The 16,213-nt window shown below is 37.2% G+C and overlaps 1 protein-coding gene across 1 annotated transcript; it reads right to left on the bottom strand.

Moving 5' to 3' along the window:
- Positions 1-10,917: 10,917 nt before the first annotated feature.
- On the bottom strand, positions 10,918-13,342 carry LOC115706408 (phosphoglucan phosphatase LSF2, chloroplastic). The gene is made up of 5 exons (XM_030634053.2): positions 12,820-13,342; positions 12,094-12,299; positions 11,818-11,988; positions 11,452-11,663; positions 10,918-11,269 (listed from the first exon to the last, which is right to left on the bottom strand). The coding sequence occupies exons 1-4, from the start codon at positions 13,103-13,105 to the stop codon at positions 11,460-11,462; spliced, it is 867 nt and encodes a 288-aa protein (XP_030489913.2). The 5' UTR covers positions 13,106-13,342; the 3' UTR covers positions 10,918-11,269; positions 11,452-11,459.
- Between the last annotated feature and the right edge of the window lie 2,871 nt (positions 13,343-16,213).

Below are 16,213 nucleotides of genomic sequence, written 5' to 3'. Positions count from 1 at the left end.
CAGGAAGATGCCCTTGTGTGGTGGGAATTGATAACCCTCACACGGGACGTCACGCTGATGACTTGGGAAGAATTCAGGGAGTTATTTAACTCCAAGTATTACAATGAAGCGGTCCGCAGTGCAAAGCGGAAAGAGTTCACTGATCTAGTTCAGACTGAGGGTATGTCAGTCACTGAGTATACAACGAAATTTGATCGGTTGGCTAAATTGGCAGCAGGAATTGTGCCCACGGACTTCAGTAAGAAAGAAAAATATTTAGCGGGTTTGAGTGCAAAGATCCGGCATGATCTGGTTATTACCACTACCGAAGCAACCACGTATGCAGATATGGTTGAGAAGGCTTTGAGAGCCGAAGGTGCAGTAAAATTTCTTCAGGAGCCCCGGGTGACTCCGAGTGTTGGTGGAACCCCCACTGTTCCTACTCCTGTTTATGGTAGGGATGGTGGTGACTCCACCATTGAGCAGAAAAGAAAGGTTGTTCCAGCTTCTGGTGGCTCGGGGCAAAGCAAGCGGTTCCGTGGGAACCAAGGCAGAGGAGGACGTCAGGGTTATTCTTATCCTGAGTGTCCAAGGTGCAAGAAACATCATCCGGGAGAGTGTAACCGGAAGACATGCTTTCTATGTGGCATGGTGGGGCATTTCAAGAAAGATTGCCCCCAGGCAAAGAAAGAGGAGCCAAAAGTTGAGGTGAAACCGGTTCCTGCTCGTGTGTTTGCCATCACCCAAGCTGATGCTGCAGCCAGTCCTTCTGTTGTGACAGGTCAGCTTCCCGTCAACAACTTGTTATTTACAGTATTATTTGACTCGGGAGCTACACGTTCATATGTGGCTACAAGGGTGATTGATCTTTTGGGTAGACCTTGTGACATTTTAGAAAGAGGGTTTGGAACCCTAATGCCTAGCGGGGAATTGGTTATCTCTAATAGGCGCATTAGGTCTATGCCGATTAGGATCGAAGATAGGGAATTGAGTACTGACCTTATAGAATTGAAACTAACTGAGTTTGATATTATACTGGGAATGGATTTTCTATCCAAGTATTCGGCCAGTATAGATTGTAGACGTAAAATGGTGATTTTTCAGCCGGAAGGTGAAGATCCATTTGTTTATGTTGGATCGATTCAGGGGTCTCGGATCCCGGTTATTTCTGTGTTGAGAGCTAGGGATTTACTATGCAATGGTTGTGTAGGATTTCTAGCGGTAGTATTTGACTCCAGCAGACCTGAATCATTTGGGCCTGAGGTAGTTCGAGTAGTGAAAGATTTTCTTGATGTGTTTCCCGAGGAGTTGCCGGGATTGCCGCCACAACGAGAGATTGATTTTGTTATTGATTTGGCACCTGGAGTCGAACCTGTTTCTAAAGCTCCATATAGGATGGCTCCAGCAGAACTCAAGGAGCTTAAGTTGCAACTTCAGGGGATGCTGGATATTGGGTTTATTCGACCCAGTGTATCGCCCTGGGGAGCTCCGGTTCTTTTTGTAAAGAAGAAAGATGGTTCCCTCAGAATGTGTATTGATTATCGGGAACTAAACAAGCTGACGATTAAGAACAAGTACCCGTTGCCTAGGATCGATGATCTGTTCGATCAGCTTCAGGGAAAGACAGTGTTTTCGAAGATTGATTTACGGTCTGGTTATCATCAACTCAGAATTCGGGAGGAGGACATACCAAAGACTGCTTTTAGAACCAGATATGGGCACTATGAGTTTCTGGTAATGTCGTTCGGATTGACCAATGCTCCTGCAGCCTTTATGGATCTCATGAATAGGGTGTTCAAGGATTTCCTCGATAACTGCGTAATAGTGTTTATCGATGACATTCTTGTATACTCTCAGTCAGAAGAGGAGCACGAGCATCATCTTCGAATGGTGTTACAACGACTTAGGGATCACAAGCTGTATGCCAAGTTCAAAAAGTGCGAATTCTGGTTGTCTGAGGTGTCCTTCCTGGGTCATATTGTTGGGAAAAATGGAATTATGGTTGATCCAAACAAGATAGAATCAGTGAAGAATTGGCCGAGGCCCAAGTCTGTGACAGAAATTCGAAGTTTTCTCGGGTTAGCAGGGTATTATCGACGTTTCGTCGAAGGATTTTCTAAACTTTCTATGCCCCTAACTGAATTGACCAAGAAAAATCAGAGATTTGTGTGGTCAGATAAGTGTGAATCAAGCTTTCAGGAGTTGAAGCAGCGTTTGATAACAGCTCCGGTGTTAGCTTTGCCATCAGATCAAGAGAAATTTGTTGTGTATTGTGATGCATCCAGACAGGGTCTGGGATGCGTTCTGATGCAAGCTGACAGAGTCATAGCTTATGCCTCTCGTCAACTGAAGGATTATGAGCAGCGTTACCCAACTCATGATTTAGAGCTCGCTGCTGTGGTTTTTGCTTTAAAGATTTGGCGACATTATCTTTACGGTGAAAAGTGTGAGATTTATACGGATCATAAAAGTCTTAAATACTTTTTCACCCAAAAAGATCTGAATATGAGGCAGAGAAGGTGGTTGGAGTTGGTTAAGGACTACGATTGTGAAATACTGTATCACCCCGGGAAAGCCAATGTTGTGGCCGATGCTCTAAGCCGAAAAGGTCCCGGTCAAGTGTGTACTACGGTTATGATAGCTCCTCAACTAGCCTCGGAAATGGTTAGTGCAGGAATTGAGTTCGTGGTCGGGAAATTACATAATTTAACACTCCAATCTGATCTGCTGGAGAGAATCAGAAAGGCACAACTGGAAGATCCCGAGCTAGTTAAAGTTCGAGATGAAGTGTTAGCTGGTCGGCCTAAAGGTTTTACAGTCTCGAGCAGTGGAATGTTGCTATATAAAGCTCGAGTTTGTGTTCCTAGTGTGGATGAGCTTAAGAAAGAGATACTTGATGAAGCTCACACCACACCTTATTCGTTGCATCCGGGAACCACCAAGATGTATCAGGATTTAAAACCCTACTTCTGGTGGTATGGGATGAAAAGAGATGTGGTGGACTATGTGTCCAAGTGTTTAACTTGCCAGCAGATTAAGGCTGAACATCAGAGGCCGGCAGGGTTATTGCAGCCTTTAGTCCTTCCAGAATGGAAGTGGGAGGACATCACAATGGACTTCGTAACTGGTTTGCCTAGAACCACAGGGATGTATGATTCTGTTTGGGTCATCGTGGACAGATTCACAAAGTCAGCTCACTTCTTACCAGTGAAAGTTACATATTCAGTGGATCAATATGCTGAATTGTATGTGAAGGAGATAGTTCGTCTCCATGGAGCCCCTAAATCTATTGTATCAGACAGGGATCCAAAGTTCACATCGAAGTTTTGGGTGAGTCTCCAGAAGGCTATGGGTACCAAGTTAAAGTTTAGTACAGCCTTTCACCCTCAGACTGATGGTCAGTCAGAAAGAACTATCCAGATTTTAGAAGACCTATTACGAGCCTGTGTCATGGACTTTGAGGGTTCATGGGTTAAGTACTTGCCTCTAATTGAGTTCTCCTACAACAACAGCTACCAAAGTACAATAGGGATGGCTCCCTATGAGATGTTATATGGTAGAAAATGTCGTTCTCCTATTCATTGGGACGAGACAGGAGAAAGGAAATACCTGGGTCCAGAATTAGTGCAAAGGACCAATGAAGCTATTGATAAGATCAAGGCTCGGATGCTTGCTTCTCAAAGCAGGCAGAAAAGTTATGCTGATCCGAAGCGCAGAGATGTCACATTTCAGGCAGGGGAACATGTTTTCCTGCGAGTTTCACCCATGAAGGGTATTAGACGCTTCGGGAAGAAGGGTAAGTTAAGCCCTAGGTTCATTGGACCATTTCAGATACTCGAGAAGGTCGGGCAGGTAGCGTATCGGCTAGCCTTACCACCAGCATTATCAGCTGTTCATGACGTATTTCACATCTCTATGTTAAGGAAATACGTGTCAGACCCGACTCATGTCTTGAGTTATGAAGCCCTTGAACTACAACCAGACTTATCCTATGAAGAGCAACCTGTTCAGATTCTGGATAGAAAAGAAAAAGTTCTTCGCAGCAAAACTATTGCACTGGTTAAGGTGCTCTGGAAAAACAGTAAGGTGGAAGAAGCCACCTGGGAATTGGAGTCAGATATGAGGACTCAACATCCAGAGCTATTCAGGTTAGATTTCGGGGACGAAATCCTATTAACGGGGGGATAATTGTAATGACCGCTTTAGTAATGTGGATTAGAAAAGGCAATTAGCACTAATTTTTATTATTTTATTATTTTATTATTATTTGTGAATTAATTTTGAATGTGGACCCCAATATTTAGAAATAAATATTAGAGTTATAATTTCTCAATTCTGGAGATTTTATTAAACTCTAGGGGTATTATTTAGCTTATATGTGAAATATGTTAATTTTGTAATTTTTGCTTTCTGCCGACAACGGGAAATGCGATGGATGGCTAGATTGATCACATGGGTAAGTTTAGAACCTTATTTCATAGTGGGAAATATTTTAGAGAAAATATTTTATCGGGATTGAGCGGGGTTATGGAATTGACCATTTTGCCCCTAGTTTCAAAGAAATACCCTAGTTTAAGTCTAAGGGCTTTTTAGTCTTTTGTTAATGGTGGATTAGGTGGCTGCCATGGGTGTGTGACACCTAGCACATTTGTTTTCAGCATGATTTAATTAAAACCTTTTGAGAAATTAAGAGAAAAAGAAGGAAAAAATTGGAAATTGGATTATCTCTTGAATTCTCTCTCTCTTGCTTTCGGCTGGGGCAACTAAGGACCTAAACCAGAAATTTTTCATCTTGTTTTTCTGGGATTTAGCAAGGAATCAAGGAGAATCAAGCTAAGGTAAACCCTAGAATCCTTGTGTTTGTAAATTTTCAAGTTTATGATAGTTTGAATTAATGAAATTGTGATATGATGGCTGTTAGGTTTAGGTAGGTTTAAGGTCCGAATTTTAGGGTTTAGATGAGTTGATTCTAGGTCCTAGTTACTGGTTTTAATGGCTGTAGATGGTTTTTATGCAATTTTAGGTTTAAAGTTCAAGCTTTGTTCATTAATGGCAACTTGGGTTGTGATGGTTTGTTCTGTGAATTACTGCCTGGAAATCATTGTGTATGCTTTGTATAGGTATACTGGAGAGTTTGGTAAAGATTGGGCTTGATTTGAATCAAGGGGGAGAAATTTTTGGGTTTCTGCAGATGAACCGGAATTCCGGTTCTGGGTGGTCTATACCAACCGGTCGACCGGTTGGTGACCCAGAACCGGGATACCGGTTGGATCCGGTCTGCCTGTTGGGGGTTTTTCCAGAACCCTAGTTTTAGCCAATTTTGGGTTATATAGGGTATTGCCATGAGGTTTATTGATAGGGAAACTTTTAGTTTCGAGTTTTAAGTCCCGAAAAGTGATTTGGCGAGTCACTCATCTGTGTTACCGTTATTGTGATTAGGGCATCCATCTAGCACGTGAATTCCGTTCAGGTCGGCCAGCACACTTGAATTTGGAAAACAGGTAAGAACTGTGTATAATGTATGATGTGATTATCTGAATGTGTGTATATGTGTTTATATATGCATGCTTGAGTTATGTTAAACACTACCAACACTTGTATAATTAAGTTATAGAGTGTATTGGTACAGTGATTGTTGTTGATTTGAGTACGATACGGTGATACCAACACAAGCATAGGAAAATGCTAAGGTGTGTGGTACATCACTCAGTGTTACTCACTGATCGAGGTAAACCCTACCAACACTCGTACGGCTAGGTACGTTGTGTATGTGGTATAGTGGTCGTACCCTGGTATTGAACGTTCATGCTTATCTGTTAAGCTCTGTAAATAGGTGTATGGGCGCCTATGTACAGGTCGGAAATTATATGGTATGTTATATGCATTTCTTACTGAGTCTGTTGACTCACAGTTTCTGCTTCCATGTGTAGGTAAAGGAAAGGCGAAGGCTGAACAGGAGTGATCCTGAGCTCGGGTGAGATTGTACATGTCAAGCAGCGCGACCTGGAGTGTTCGGTCTCGGGACATCTGGGAGTTGTATTTTGAAATAACACGCCGTGCGACCTGTAAATCTGTATATTTTGGAATGTATATTTAAAAAGTAAAGTTTGTAAAGTTTTAAAAATCGGGATCCCGGCACTTGTAAATATTTTATTAAATTACAAAGTTTAATGTTTAATGCAAAAGTTTTAATTTGACACGTTTTTCGAGAAATTTCTTTGATTAGCAAAGATCGCACAATTATTGAAAAAGCACTGTAGCGTGCCTTAGCATTAGGGCGTTACAGGTCTATTCTGAGGTTAATTTAGTTTCGATACCTAGAAACACTTGGTGGATAGATTCTGGTGCTACTACTCACATAAGTGTTTCTATGCAGGGTTGCCTGAGCTACCGAAAGCCAAGTGATGGTGAAAGATACATCTTTGTGGGCGATGAACAATCGGTGGAAGTGGAAGCAATTGGACATTTCAGATTGTTATTAGGAACTGGTTTTTATTTGGATTTGAAAGACACTTTTCTTGTGCCGTCTTTTAGACGGAATTTAGTTTCTGTTTCTTTGTTGGACAAATTTGGATATTGTTGTTCATTTGGAAACAATCAGTTTACTTTGTCTTTAAATTCAAATATTATTGGAACTGGTTATTTGAATACTTATGACAATCTTTATTTGTTAGAAACAATTGCATCCTATAATGAAACCTTGCATGTGGAATCACGAGGTACTAAACGCAAATTAAATAAATAAAATTCAGTGTCATTATGGCATAAACGCTTAGGTCATATCTCAAGAGGTAGAATTGAGCGTCTTGTGTCTGATGACATTTTAGAGTCTCTTGACTTCACAGATTTCAATGTCTGTGTAGATTGTATCAAGGGAAAACAGACCAAAACTAAGAGATTAGGTGCCAATAAAGATTAGGTCCCTCTGGGGAGAAGCATTAAAGACAACAGCTTACATTTTGAATAGAGGACCAAGTAAAGCAGTTGCAAAAACACCTTATGAGCTTTGGACAGGTCGAAAGCCTAGTCTAAAGCATTTTCACAATTGGGGATGTCCAGCTGAGGCAAGGCCTTATAGGCCACATGAAAATAAATTGGACTCCAAAACAGTTAGCAGCTACTTTATTGGTTATTCTGAGCGATCTAGGGGCTATAAGTTTTATGATCCCACTGTTAGAAATATTTTTGAGACGGGAACTGCAACATTTTTTTGAGGATGTTGAATTTGGGGGGAGAAATAAGGTTAGAGACATTGCTTTTGAGGAGGAATTGAATTCAAACTCAGTTCCTACTATCATTTTAGACAATGTTCAGGCTTCCACACCTGTCATTGATCAAGAAATGAATCCGGAACCTCAACAAGACAATGTTGAACAATTCCCAAATCAAGATGAGATTATTGTTCCAGAAGAACAAATTCAACACCCTTAAGAACAAGAGCCATTAAGGAGATCCACAAGAGAGAGAAGAAATGCTATTTCAGATGACTATTTTGTATTTCTTCAAGAACATGAGGATGAAATTGGAATGATGGAAGATGATCCAATCAACTTGCATCAGGCCATGAAAAGTTCTAACTCTCAAAAGTGGATTGATGCCATGGATGAAGAGAATAAGTCTATGCAAGACAATAAAGTTTGGGAAGTTGTCCCATTACCAGAAGGTGTAAAACCAATTGGTTGTAAGTGGATACTTAAAACCAAGAAGGATGAATATGGTAATGTGGTGAGATTTAAGGCACGTCTTGTAGCAAAAGGCTATACTCAGAAACAAGGCATTGATTATACAGAGACTTTCTCTCCGGTTTCATCGAAAGACTCTTTTAGGATAATATTGGCACTTGTTGCTCATTTTGACCTTGAGTTACATCAGATGGATGTTAAAACAGCGTTTCTCAATGGCGACATTGATGAGACAATTTATATGGAGCAACCAGAAAACTTTGTGGTTGGTGACCCAAAGAATATGGTTTGCAAATTAAAGAAATCCATCTATGGACTCAAGCAAGCTTCTCGTCAGTGGTATCACAAGTTTCATCAAGTAATTATCTCATTTGGTTTTGAGATGAATATTATTGATGATTGTGTATATCACAAGTTCAGTGGGAGTAAATACATATTTCTGGTTCTATATGTCGATGACATATTGCTTGCCACTAATGATATAGGCTTATTGCACGAAACCAAGAGATTTTTATCTAAGCAATTTGAGATGAAAGATCTTGGTGACGCCTCTTTTGTATTAGGAATTCAAATACGTCGAGATCGTTCTCGGGGTATTCTTGGATTATCACAAAAGAGCTATATCGATAAAGTACTCAAAAGATTTGGCATGCAAGATTGTAGACCAGGTGATACCCCTGTTGCTAAAGGAGACAAATTCAGTCTTAGACAATGCCCTAAAAGCAGCCTTGAAATTCAGGAAATGAAAAAGATTCCCTATGCATCAGTTATAGGGAGTCTAATGTATCTTCAGGTATGTACGCGTCCAGATATTGCGTACATTGTTGGGATGTTAGGCAGATATTTAAGCAACCCTGGTATGGACCATTGGATAGCAGCCAAGAGGGTTATGAGGTATCTTCAGAGAACAAAAGATTACATGCTCACATACAGGAAATCAGATCATTTGGAGGTCGTAGGGTATTCTGATTCTGATTTCGCTGGATGCCAAGATAGCAGAAGGTCTACATCAGGCTACATTTTCTTGTTAGCTGGAGGAGCTATATCCTAGAAAAGTGTCAAACAGACACTTGTAGCTTCTTCCACTATGGCAGCTGAATTCGTAGCGTGTTATGAGGCATCAAATTAGGGAATATGGCTGAGAAACTTTGTCACCAGGCTGCGTATTTTGGAGAATGTTGAAAGACCACTTAAGATATTTTGTGACAATAAATCAGCAGTGCTGTATTCCAATAACAATAGGAGCTCATCCAAGTCAAAGCATATTGACATAAAGTTCCTAGTTGTGAAAGAAAGAGTGCAGAGTGGACAGATTTCCATAGAGCATATTGGGACAAACTCCATGATAGCGGATCCGCTCACAAAAGGATTACCACCCAAGGTCTTTCATGAGCACACTGCTCATGGGTGTAGTATTACTTGAGGATATCATGATTTAGTGGGAGTTTGTATTCTCTTTGCTTTATGTTTGTTTAAGACATTTATGTATTTGGTTATTTTCTGATCAGAAATAAAGTTTTCAGTTTATTCACTCTGTTTTGTTATGTTTAAGTTTGACCTCACTTTGGTTTAAGGAGGACCAGTTGGAAATAGGCATGTTCGGTTCACATTGCATGTAATTTCCATGCTACACATCCATGATTGATCTATGTCATTTGGCTATATTTGTATATGTGACCATTGATGGGTTTAGTCATGATTGATATGACGAAAATCGCTTTGATCCTATATGGGTATAGTTGATGGACGAGATTGTTGTGAATACCTTTACATAATAGCAAATTTTGAGCTCATAAGGTTATACATTTATCAGGTAACATATGTTGCCCAAGTGGGAGATTGTTGGATTAAAAATCCTTTGTGGGCACATATGTATAATGTATATGCTATTATAAAGTGTGATACAAAATTAAGTGACCAATTATGTTATGGGTATCAAAAGGGTATTAAAGTGTCATGGAATTAATGTGTAGATACCATAAGTTAATTTATAATTTGTTGAGGGGCCAAATTATAAATACCCAAGAGTTATTCTAAGATGACTCTATAAATAGGTAGTGGTCCCCAAGAAACACGAGAGTTCTGTATTCTCTCCTTCCCCATCAGAGAAAATACTCTAGAAAATAGTGTATTCTTGGAAGATCAAAACCTTCTCTGCAATCTCCAACAATGGCTTCAGGTTAGTGCTTCCGCTCATATTTTATCATCATCTTCTTCTTTAATTTAGCAAAGGCTTTATAGATTTATGATTTAGGGTTTTCTATATTAAAGCACTTTTAGAAATATGTTTGGATCTGTGATTTATATATTTCTTTAAAGAATTAATAACCCTAACAAACAAGATAAAAATTAGAGGTAGTAATTCGTGTTGACTTGTCATATTTGAATTCGTGTTATATAGGTTGATATGTTTAATTGGTCATCTTTAATCCGACCTATATATATTTTGTGTCAAGAAATCTCAAACCCTGACCCGACTCGTCGTGTTCTCGTGTTAGCCTGTCGTATTTGCGTGTCAATTATACCTATGTTACAATACATATTAATCAACATGATTGGTATCGCATATATAATTTTTACAAAAATAATTTATCACAAATTATTAGTACAATGAATAATATTCTTAACATCAGATATAAATTATCTATCTTATATTTTTGTAAGTAATTTTCTTCCTAATTTATATATTTTTCTATAGAAATAAATAATAATTTAACTATAAATTAATAATTTAATAATATATTGGATATAAACGGGTCTATTCGTGTCAATTTCGTGTGACATGCGTGAACTCTAATCCAACCCAAATAATAATTGTCGTTCGGGTTTGACCCAATTTCGACCTACATCTATTTTTTATGACCCTAACCCGCAATAATTCGTATTGAGTTCTTGTCGTGTTGTGGTGTCATGACCTAAATTGCCACTCCTAATAAAAATCGTTCATAACTTTTATATTTCTAGAACTAATAAAGATCTTTAAAGAAGAAATAAAAATATCTTTTTTTTTTTCCTTTCTTTCTCAAGAGACCATTTGAGAACTTTTTTTTTTAGTTAATTCTTGCTTTACACAATTTTTTTTTTTTAATGATATTGAAACATTTCGAAGAACTTTCATTGAAATATTCTTTATATAATAATTCTAAAAATAGACAAAATAAAAAATATATTACTTATTTTATACCTGCTATAAGCAAAAATAAAATCTTAACCAAACAGAGCTGTCTTGCTTACTCTTTTCACAACCAGAAACAAGTTCAATAAAAATTGCTCTTTTTAAGTTTTTATATCAAAAAAGTCTTATAAAATTTCATTTATACAACTTTAAGAAACCTGAATACAATCTCCAGATCAAATTTATTCCATGCCCCCTATGACTTTTCATTCGATTCTTAGTTTCCTAGTCAATTTAGTTGTGTGAATCATTGAATACACATTACAGTCATAGTTTAAGTATAATTCCTCTGCTTAGAACAGGGAAAGATAAAGGAGCGTTCTAGCTTCAAGTCCTACTACATCCATTAATGCCCAAAGTTTCTTCCTCAACCTTTGCATCATGACAAGTTTTCATTTCACCAACTTGGTTTCTGTAATTGATCCTTCACCACCTGATTCTCAAAACAATGACAACTTTAATGGTTAACAACACAAACTAATTTGCAATTCACATAAGGACCAAAGAGAGCCATATTTGGATATAAAGGACTTCAGCTAAATTATAACATGAGATCTTTTTTTTCATTATCAGGCTGCCAAAAATTCAAACGAGTTACTTTACAAGAATGCTCACTTAAAAGCTCAAGTGCCACGCAGAGAACGAACACGATCTTGAATCAAGTTTCTCTCCCAATCTGCTATGTCCTCAAAGGCATGTTCTGGGAGAGACTGAAAGGGCTCTTTCCAAGGATCATTCTTGGCAAGATCATAAGTTGCTCCACGGATTGCCCCTTTGTTTGGACCACATGGTCTTTTCGAAGTGAGTTTCTCATATGCTGCGTTCAGCTGCTCTTAAAAAAAAATATAGAGTACATTACTAGATTGCTACCACAAAGTTAACAAAATATTCTTAAGCTGTCCAGAAACAATCTCACTAAGGAAAGAATAGCATAAAATTGCTTCATAGTCCAAACTGTTCAATGTGTGTTGGGACACTCACATTCATTCCACAGAACCAGAACATGTAAGCAATGGCAACCGCAGGGGCTCTTCCTAGTCCCGCGGAGCAATGAACATACACTTTTCCCTTTCCTTCTGAAATGGCCCATTCCAATGATGAAACAGCTTTAGGCAAACCGTTTCGCAATGATTCAGGATCAAAATCTCTCGCCTAGTAATGTTGGTAAACATAATTGAGTTATGCAATCAACAAAATGTTACTTGATATAAAACTCACAGTGCACAAAGTTGGTATCAGCAAAAGAAACCTACTTACTGGCCTTCTCATATGGCGAATTCCGAGCTCTTGGCATCTTTTAACTATGGCCGGCAGGTCAATTCCCCAGTATTCTACATCCTTGTCTTGCTGTAAGTTTAGGATGTATGCCACATTCTCTTCCTGTTTCAGATGATCTATATCTTCAGGCTTCTGAGGCTGAGAACCCACTATCAAATTATCAGCTATAAGTGTGTAGTTCATGCCTGAGAATAGAATAGAAACAAATCATATCAATTACCAGAGTTAATTAGTAATCTATAACAAAATATAAAATTAAAGAAGGAAAAAGCCTTTTTTGTTGCCAAATCCCAAAGTTCCTGTTTGGGTGACTTCTGCTTTTGATTTTAGCTTCTCAAGAAACTCTTTTTAAAAAACTACTAAAGATGGTTTTGCCAAATCAAATATAAATTGGTTTCATTTTGAAACACTTTCACTGCTGATGCGATTCCATAAAACCAACCAAAAAGGCTAATAAAAGAAAGAAACATTTAAAGTTAAAAAATGTGTACAGTCGAAAACAATTTTCAAAAATTGCAAATGGTAGGTACAGAATCCAGATCTACTCCAACAATATAGATTAAAAAGGTAAAAGAATAAACAATTTTTCAGATTCTATTGGTAAATCATAACAAATTAGCTTGAGAAGAGAAAGCAAAAATAAATAAAGGACTGAACTTTCAATAAAGATTGTTAAAAATCAAATAGGAGGAAAAAGAAACTGACCCAGATCATGATGATACTCATAAGGATTCCTCATCATCTTCTTCATGGCTATATTGTATTCTTCCATCTTGTTCTTGGACTTGGTAAGGATCTGGCTTCTGGGGTTTTCTCCAAGCTCATTCTCAGGCAATTTGCAAGAGATTTTGTTCAATCTGGAAGAATGCCTGGACACCATTCCATGATTGTAAGCACAAATCTTCTTATTGTTCAATAACACATCTTCCAGAGGACCTGCTAAGAACACTGAACTAAAGCAACGGTTTCCAACAACTTCCATGATTTTCATAACACCTAAACTGACTAGAATAAAGTAGAAAAAAATAAATAATGGCCTTTTATGAATGATTTGACGAGAAAGGCTCAGGTAGATTTCCAACACATTTCACTTGCCAACAGCACCCCCTTTCTTTCAGACTCAGTTATGGTGTTAAATGATGACACGTGTAAGAACCTCAAAGTGATCTCCATTTTCGTTTCGGCAAGAACAAAAAAGAACGTGCGCTATTCTTTCTAATAGAGTTTGGGCTTGTTTGGTTTTATAGTTAGCAGTTTTTATACAAATACTCAATTTTTTTAATTTTTTTTAGTTTTTATTGTGGGATGAATTTTTTTAAAAAAATATTGTATGTTTTCTTCTAAAAATCTTGTATAAGTTTTATATTGTGTATTGTTTTAAATTTTCACGGTTGTTACATGGTTATTTTTTAGTTGTTTTATTGTTATTTGAATTATTCTGTTTTGTTATTTTACTATTATTTTATAAAAAATAGTATTTTTGTAAAAAAAATTTCGTGTAACAATAAAATTGTAAACTTTTATTCAAAATTTAATATTTTTATAAAAATCCCTTTATAGGTCAGCAGAGGCTTCCCTCGTTTGCGTGCAGTCCAATTGATGAGTTAATAAGTTGGGATAGCTCGCAATTTGCACCTCGAATTAACTTGAAAAATAACTCTTTTATTAATCAATTAATTAAATTTACCTCTAATTTTATATTTAATTGAAATATACCTCTTTTTATATATATTGTACCCAAAATACCCTGACATAAGAGAGTCACATAGAGAATATCTTGAAGTGATAGGGGCAAAATTAGTACAATGTTTAAAAACAGAGGTAAAAATGATAGACTTATAAAAGAGGGTAAAAATAAAAGAAGACAATATAAAAATAGTATAGAGTGTAATTTCCTCCAAATATTCATTAAGAAAATATTATAATTTATTTTTAAATATATATACTTCTTTTATCAAAAAAGAAATCCTTTATTAATCACAAACACAAATACAATCAACAGTCTCCTTCAAGCAGAAGAAGCCCAGCTATATTACAAGGAGCACACTTTCCTCACAAAAATCCTCTCACTCTCTTTCATTTTCTTTTGAGTAAAACTATTCTATAAACTATATCTCTTTTTATCATATCTATAATTACTTCTACTCTATAAGAATAACTATTAAAATAACAAATATTTTTATTTAGCTAAATATAACAAATTGTTGCTAAAAAAATTGACACAACTATTGTTAGTTATACATATTTGCACATATCTTCTATCCAACGAGTCCATTCACTGAATTGAGAGGACCAATTGCAGCCAATCCAAATTTAGATTCGGTTGACAATTTGTTGAGAAAAATTACATTTGAAAAATAAGTAATTATGATTTTGTGGTATAGTTCCTCCAAATAAAGAGGTATCCACGATCGTCATTTTTGGAAAGTTGTTCACTCACTCGATCCCGAAAGAAGTTGTGAGGAATGATAGTCGAGTCCGGAAAGGGTTTTTGGATGAGTATCATGTCTACTCCGGGTCTAGTCTTCAGGATAGCTAGCTCTTCCCTGGAGAAGAGTTCCAACTGGCTAGTTTTCCCTCCTGGAATGGTAGATCCGGATAGTCGACTCTAGCAGACTATATCCTATCTGGAAGCATCGTCAGCAAGGGTATGTGGTCCTCAAGCTCGGAAGCTCATTCATGTTCCCGAAGGCTCTGGTACTTAAGCTGACGTAGAGACTTCGCTCAAAGAGGAGTTGGTTAAGTTAGTTATTTCTAACTATCTTAACAACCTTGCCTCTTGCAGCCACCGACTTTGGGATCTTGATCCTAAGGCTATATATACCACCTTGAATAAATATTTGAAGACACGATTGAGATACGAGTGAGTACTCTGTTCAAATGAGATTAAGAGTGTTGAAATTTATTTTACCAGGATCTTAGATCTACTCACAAGTATGTTGATTAACACCCTAAATATGAACTTTATAAAATGATGAAATAAACACGTATAAAGTTTAGGAAACCTTACATTGGGTGCAGCGGAATATAATGACTCCTTCCGTTCAGATATCTAGCCCTTGATTCCTTTCTGTAGCAGAGCATTATCAATATCTGAACCTGGATCTCTTTCTCTGAATCTTTGATGCTGAAACTCCTTCTTGATGAAAGTCTTTCTTCACGATCTTCCTCACTATGATTGAGGTATCACTTGCTGTGTGTGGGCACTACTCATACACTAAGGTAATTTCGAAATTTAAGGAAGAAGAAAGAGAGAGTGGGTTCGGCCAAAGATAGGGAGAGAGAAGGCTCAGGTTTTTCTGAATCAGAAGTGTCAGAAGAAAAGTGTAATTTTCCTGAAGCCTTCACTATCTATTTATAGCATTCCACTAGGGTTAGGTTTGAATTATTTGGCATTAAAATAATGAAAATATCAGTTTAAATTTCCTACAAAAGTGGCCGGCCCTATACAAGTGGATTTGGGCCTCACTTTTTTGCAATTTTGCAGTTTTATCTTTTCCGCATCTGATTTTCTCAAAAACGCCAATTTTCTAATTCAACCATTTAAATGCCAATTCTAACTATTTAATAACTATAAATAATTATTAAATAATATTGTCATTTATCATATTTATTAATTGAACCATACAAAGTATCATAATTAACAAATATGCCCCTAAAACTCTTTCTTTACAATTTCGCCCTTACCTAGTGAAAAATTCACAAATAGACATAGTCTAATTTGAGAATTATAATTGATTAATCAAAACCAATTATATGAGTCTTACAAGCAATATTATCTCAACTAGTGCGGGGACCATGGGTCTATATAACCGAGCTTCCAATAAGTAGATCAAGAATTTAGCACTAAAATTCACTAACTTATTAATTCTTCGTTGAATCCACGCATAGAACTTAGAATTGCACTCTCAGTATATAGAATGCTCCACCATTTATGTTCGTTTGGTCAAGCTCGAAGGAGATCATCCTTTGCTTACTATTCGCCAAATAGAAGCTATAGATTCCATGTTTATGCTAGCGCTCCCACTCAATTGCACTACCGTGTTCCCAAAATGTACGTATCACCCTGACCTAAAAGTAGGCTTAACTAACAAATCAA

The sequence above is a fragment of the Cannabis sativa genome, chromosome 1, assembly GCF_029168945.1.
Source record: "Cannabis sativa cultivar Pink pepper isolate KNU-18-1 chromosome 1, ASM2916894v1, whole genome shotgun sequence".
Classification (NCBI taxonomy): Eukaryota; Viridiplantae; Streptophyta; class Magnoliopsida; order Rosales; family Cannabaceae; genus Cannabis; species Cannabis sativa.
The sequence above is the reverse complement of the archived record's forward strand: the minus strand, read 5'-3'. Positions and strand labels throughout refer to the sequence as shown.

Coding starts and splice junctions, on each gene's coding strand:
- LOC115706408 (XM_030634053.2), bottom strand. CDS start 13,105: ATGAAAATCATGGAAGTTGTTGGAAACCGTTGCTTTAGTTCAGTGTTC. Junction 12,300..12,819: donor TGAGTATCATCATGATCTGG/GTCAGTTTCTTT, acceptor TTCTATTCTCAG/GCATGAACTACACACTTATA. Junction 11,989..12,093: donor TTCGCCATATGAGAAGGCCA/GTAAGTAGGTTT, acceptor CAACATTACTAG/GCGAGAGATTTTGATCCTGA.